This window comes from Anoplophora glabripennis, unplaced genomic scaffold, assembly GCF_000390285.2.
Source record: "Anoplophora glabripennis isolate ALB-LARVAE unplaced genomic scaffold, Agla_2.0 scaffold329, whole genome shotgun sequence".
NCBI classification, from domain to species: domain Eukaryota; kingdom Metazoa; phylum Arthropoda; class Insecta; order Coleoptera; family Cerambycidae; genus Anoplophora; species Anoplophora glabripennis.
In genome coordinates this window covers 304,815-311,667 of record NW_019416941.1, presented here as the reverse complement: position 1 = coordinate 311,667, position 6,853 = coordinate 304,815, and the positions used below count along the sequence as shown (strand labels likewise).

The following is a 6,853-nucleotide window of genomic DNA, read 5'->3' as shown; positions in this document are numbered from 1 at the left end:
AGGCGTCAGTACTTAAATCGATGTGTCGATCTGCCCGGGTTTCGAATCCCGCGGCCGGTAGACCGTAGATTAGCTATGCTTGTACGGAGGATTGGCACCCTCTGTGCAGGTATGGTAGGGTGGAAGAATGTTGGCTTGGGTCAATGTGAGAGATTGACACCGGTTGGCATTTGACCACCCCCCTAATTAATGAGGTTTTCCAGGTTTCCCTCATTCCTGCACTGAATGGTGGTTAGGGCCTACCAACATAAGTCGTTCCTGGGCGCAAATGCGGCCTGCTTAATAATAATATGCCGCCTCCTCTCCCGCACAAGTCTCCGACTTCTGGGCTAATTCTCGTAGTTAGAATGAGGAATAGAGATATTATTATTATATTATTATTATTATTAATTATATAATTAATATTCAAATCTCCGCAGAAAAATATTTAGAGTATTTGATACAAATTTCTAGTGTCAAAAAGCTGATTTAGAAACAGTTCAAAGTCACCTGTAGGAGGACGATAGACACTAAAGACACATATGCTTCTTCTTCCAAATACTAATTTAACCACACTACACTCGAAGTGCATTTCCAGGCAGAGTTCACACACATTAATCGTTTCAGCTTCTCACTTATTATTCACTAATATTGTATTATAATCAGGGGTAACCATGAAGGAAATTTCATCTTCACAACACCAATGCCCAAGAACACTAACTATTGTAGGATTTTTTTCAGCGAGTAGAAATTTTGTTAGCAATTGACTGGACCTTCAATTGCACCATATGGAATACTGTATGTTGACTGCCAGCAATGTAGTTGTACTGTCGCAAACGTTTTTACTTAGGATTTCTCCTATCTCAGACTTTTTTCTATCAAAAACATTTCGGATACACGCATTAACAGGCTAGATTGAGGTATCCAGCACTTTATCATGATTAGCCCTCGGCACAAGAACTTTGAATGGAGAATATCGGTCAGGGTGAATTGAGAGGAATACACGTGACCTCTGGGAAAATGTCTGTAGATTATTAACTGTAGTATTCGGGTTTAAAATATAAACATGTAAAGCAATAATTCTCTCTACGCCTTCAACAGTAGATGGTCCAGTAAAATTACCAACTATTACTTTGTTTTCTAATTTTTTTTTATTTTTTATATGTAACCTTTTTCCATGTTCCTCCACCACTGCTTTCACTCTCATATTTAGTATTATGATTATTCTCTCTGATATACAACTCTGCCTCTTTGATAGCTTTACGAACATCTTGAGGAGATATCTTATTTTTGCAATGAACGTACTATAGTAGTCGCGAGCGTTTCTTTACATTTGTTTTTTCCGTGCTTGATGTTTTTGTCAATTGTTTCGTTAGACTTTAAGGAAGTTTTTGTTCATATTTTTTTTAAACAGTACAGCTGTTCGCTTAATAGTTTACTTTTATCTTTTAATTCGACAATTAGCAAATACTTTTGTTTAATAACATATTTAAAAATATGCATGTCTACCCTGTTGTCTGATGAGGCAATAAGATTTTCCATAACATCAAAAAGCCGGTATCAGATGTGTCAGTCCATTTGATATCATCAGGTTTATCGCAGCATTTCGCTAGAGATTTATCTGTAACTTGATATTTTAACTGCTATAGTTATAAACTAAATATTCAAATCACCGATATTGCTTATCCTCTACAACCGAAGGAAATCCACAAGAAGAAATTGCTACTAATTTAAGTAGAATGAAGAGCAGACTTGCAAAATAACCTCCACATTCCAAATTGTGGGCTATGGCACAAATAACTCCTTATGTTCCATCTCAAAACGATAGAGTTTTTCAACCTGAAAGAAACAAAAAAATACGCGAATTTCTTTCTCGATACAAAAGATATTTTAAATTAAGGAATATGCCGAAGTCTACATTTTTACATAATAAAATTGAAGGAGAAATCCGAAAATGCTGTAATAATTTTACTAAAATAAAAAAAGAATAATAAAAATTGGATAGTTCACAGCTAAACACTCTGTATAACTGTAAATTGAAATAATGTTTTCTAAAATTAATATTGAGTTTTGCTGGGACGCTCTGTATGTGCAAATCTGGATATGTGAAAAATAATTTCCTTGTTTTATAAATAAACGATGACAAACCAATTTTTCATGTGTATAACTCTTTAGTACCCTCCATTCTATTCTGTATTATTTAAAAGATCAATGACTACGATGGGCCGGGACTTCCCAGCAGGTTAATCCCATGTTGCAACATACGTAAAATGTCTACTTTTATTTATCAACATTAATTAACTGTTATTACGGAAAATTATTTTAGACAAAATAAAACAATTTTAATTGTGCAAAAAATACGTCTCAGTTTTGTCAACATGATTCTCAAAATAAGTAAGATATGTGGTAAACATGAATAATTCCAGAACAACAATAAATTGAAGAAATTCATCCTTGACTCGACGGAAAATTCATCATCTTGGGTATAAATAGCCTCAATGTATGTAAAAGAAGAAGCAAAGTTGTCTTCACTTACGTATCAAGCCTGTGCCAAATTAAGTGCTCGCAGTTTGAGTATTCGCCTTACATTATGGACCCAACAAAATTACTAACTGTAAGTATAATCTAGAAGAGTTTAGTGTAGTGATTTTCGACTATAGTAGTGTTTTGTTTTTCTTTAACGTGCCTAATTACTGGATTAATTAACTCGAACCAAAGTGACAAAGTAGATTTTTATTTCGCATTTTCTGGAAAATGATTTAATAATTATTATAAGACAATACTGTCAACAAAATTTTGAAAATTCATTTGTATAAACACTTTGAAAGTTTGAAGAATTTTCATCTTTTTAATTGTTTTAAAATTTCCTTAAAAGAAATACTTCATTTCAAATATTTTCCAAACGCACATTCTTCTAACAGGAAAATCGAGATATTCTGAATCATTTTTATCATTTGTCAGTAACGTATAATTTTTTTAACTATAGATACTTGTTCTCGCCAAAAAATATTTTTTAAGGAAAGATTTACACCTCGTACCTAAAAAAGTAAACATTTTTCGAATATCGTATACCCGGTGTCCGTTTTTCGCGGTGTACCTTTAGGATTTCACTTATCTTAATATATACAAGGTCAGTTAAATTAGGGCAAAATAATGAATCTTAATGGATCTTTTTTGTTTAGAAGTTATCAATGAAAAACTAGAAATTTTGATTTTTGTTTATATTTCTTTCATGGGAAACGAAACTTTTTTAACTCGGACATTGTTAGAATACTTTATGGCAAAATCGAATATGAAGTCATATTAGCTGTGGCTCCAACTAGGAACAAGAAACCATATTCAAATTTTGTCTTATGAGTGCCATTATACTTATTGGATTTTCGTATTTTTCTGTTCGGAGCATATAATATACAGGGTGTAAATGATAAGTTTACCCAAACTTTAATGGCGTGTTCTACCGATGAAAATAATCAAGATTTGCTCTATAAAAATTTTTGACATGACGCTTCCCTACGGAGTTACAGGGTGTTAAAGGTTTCAAATATTTATATTATTTTTCCTTAACTTCACTGGCAAAAAGAGATTGAGTAATAAAATTTGGGTGATGAAATTTTTTTACCAAATAAATTGGTATTTCTGGCAAAACAAACATATAAACCATATGAAATAACACATCGTCGTAGTCAGAAAAATTCGCTGAATTCAAATGTACGAAAATTCTATTGTTTCTAGATGCTAGTAGATGCCACGGTTAATACTAAAATTTCTCATAAAAAAGTCCTAACAATGTCTGAGTTTAAAAATTCTTCTGCACCCATTTTCAATTAAAATAGTAAAAACTAAAATCAAAATTTTGAGTTTTTTGTTGAGATGAAAAAGAATAGGTTAAATTTCTCTATGATAAGTTACGAGTATTCGTCATGAAATTCTGCAACTATGCTATTATTTCATCCAACTTATACCTCTTAAGATAACTGAGAACCGAATGGTTCTGACTCGAAGGACGGACACCCTATATATAACAAACTATTATTAAGTTTTAATAATAAAGTCCAATTGCTCTGTATATAACTTTTTAAATAGGTAACTCTTTTCCTAGCAATTTATAACCCAACTTTATTATATAAAATTAAAATAAAATAAAAATAAACAATAGAGTGAATAAATAATGGCAATATATTTTAAAAGTAATACAAATTTGCAATTCAAATTATAATTAATATTTTATAATTGTTAAATTAAAAATGCATTCATTTACATTTCAACTCATTAAAATGCTTTTTTTTATTGGTACCCTATTTTGCTTATTTAAAGCACGCCCCAGTGTTTAAATCCAACTTTTAAAAACGCGCATGTTTTAAAGTTACCATGGCAACATCAAGAACCCGAGAAACGTCGAGTCTAAATGTCACCTTTTTAATTATTGATCTGACAGAAGTACCTTGTAACGTCAAATAAAATATTACTAACAAATGTTTCAAAAGCTTTATTCAAATATTTAACATCTTAATTATTTAAATGAATGTGAAATGTGCAGTTGGTATTGTTTGAAATATTAATACCTACTTTGGTTTTTTAAATCAGATGAAATGCTGTTCAAATTAATACATTTGACATTTTCTAAAGATAAGCAAGCACAACTCGTTCATCTGTATTTGTTACCCTTTGCTCTTCCATCCTTCGATGAACTTGTATTCTTTTCTATAAGCGATTTTTGCGGTATTAATCGCGATTCTGCTTTACTATTTAAGTAATCAATGTTAGAAGTCATATCTTAATAGTTAATATCCACTTATACTTTAATATACTATTCTAGCTGCTTCTAGTATTTTTAATTGATATTTAACAGATAAAACTAATAGCATTAAATTACTAGATTAAGTGAATTAGGAATTGTTTACAGTCTAGTAAAATTTTAAACTTTTACAACATTAAAAAAAAAATAGCTGGGCAGAGCCCACCAAGCTTACCTTGTACTTAGTGCAAAATAAAAAATTTATTTGTCATGAAACCATGAGATGCATCAACGGACATTTTGTATTTGCAATTAAAAGCTTTATTGAGAAATTCTAATCATTTAAATTAATTCAGAAAGTTTCTTATGAATCCTATTGAACGAATGCTTTTGGGTATCAAATAAATATGCCAAAAAAAATCCAAATTCATAGATAAGTTAGTAGTTAATAGGAATAAGTATATAATTACATACACACTTGACTTATTACCATTATTAACATTAAATAATGCAAATTTTGAAAGAAATATATTTCCGCATATTAAGGGTTGATTTTTCAAGCAATTCAGTTTATTTACTGACCCTTCTCAACGAATTAGACAAAATTACCAGTTCATATTTATACAACATGTAAATGTTTTTTGTATATTTTTTGTGACAGCAAGAAAATTTCCTAAAACTTATTATAGATATTTACTAATATTTACATAAAAAGGCAAAAAAGATAAAGAGAGTAGAATGTTACGTAAATATCTCTGTCCAGTTAGAAACTTTCAAATTTGAACAAAAACATAATATTGCATAGGTGGCCATGGTCATTAACAAGGACATTTAAATAAAGGGGACTATGCATATCACAGTCTATCTCATATGTTGGGTGAAGCTAGGCAAGGGCAAAGCAGAGGGCTTTATTTTCATCCAACTGATGCGCGCGATTACATCTCCAATGTCGTACGTTTTGGAAGGGTCAAAATAAAATATTTTATAGTCCTAAGTCAATATATTTCAACAGCTACTCAGTATTTTTATAATAAATATATATAATATTTTTATAACTTCTTGGAATCCCAATAACTGTAACCATTTCTTTCTTGTTGCACCATCCCCAAGCATCCTAAAAACGTTCACATTTCACTTTTAGAATACTGAGGCAAATTTTCAGTGAGACATAAAAATATATTCCCAAAGGAGAACATCAAATGGTTGAATGAATGCAACTTTCAGTTGATTGCATCTTCGGTATTTTTATGTATAAGTGAACCACCACCATATTTTTGCTGTTGTATTTATTCAGTTTTTATGCTCGTGCATTTAGTAAAATTGTAAATATATTTTTGAAAAGGTTTTTGTCGTAGAGGAAAATGAAAATGATGAATGATTAAAATTTGTAATGTTGGGTATAAGGGATAACATTGAAATACCTATAAATATATTAAATATAAATAATGTCTGTAACTTATTTGTGGTGCAGCATTTTCCTTTGATTTTAATGGCCAAACGTGGTTCATATTATTGTTTTCTTACTATTTCAGCAAAAATTTTAAAAAAATACCAAGTCAGTTTTATAAAATTTTACCGTTATTCAAATAAAAGTTACCCACACGCACGACAATGGCCACAGTTGCATATACATTCCAAAGTCACCTTCAAGCACGCTTACCTGTGGAAGGATAGCTGATGTGGATGTTTATAATCCAATTTCTTACAAATTCTGCACTGTCTAACCATATTCACACCTTAAAAGTTTATCCAAAATACATGTATAAACACTAATCACGTTTCACTTACTAAAATCACAACTATTTTCTAACAAGAGACGCCATATTCTGCCAACCACGGCAGAACGAACGAGGAACACGCTACAAATTATTGCGTAGTTGCCAAGTCTTCAAACATGGCAAATATGAAAAATGAAAAATAGTTTAATATGTACAGAATTTAACAATATTGTATGCATAACTTAATAATACTATCCTATAATAATAATTTTCACAATTGTGATGAAAATTGCGATAAAAATATTAAGTACATTTCCAGTATAATTATACAGCTGACAACAATGATACAATTAGACTGTGAATAGACCAGGCTTCATCTAGAAATGTAAATAAATAAGTCCCCTTTATTTAAATGTCCTTG

The 6,853-nt window shown here is 30.7% G+C and overlaps 1 protein-coding gene across 1 annotated transcript in view; it reads right to left on the bottom strand.

Annotated features, from left to right (window-relative positions):
- Window positions 1-1,764: 1,764 nt before the first annotated feature.
- Window positions 1,765-6,853, bottom strand: part of LOC111692035 — a 6,993-nt gene continuing 1,904 nt past the window's right edge. Inside the window, exon 3 of the mRNA XM_023455732.1 lies at window positions 1,765-1,818. Coding sequence (XP_023311500.1) covers window positions 1,765-1,818 — 54 coding nt within the window. The remainder of the gene's footprint in view (window positions 1,819-6,853) is intronic.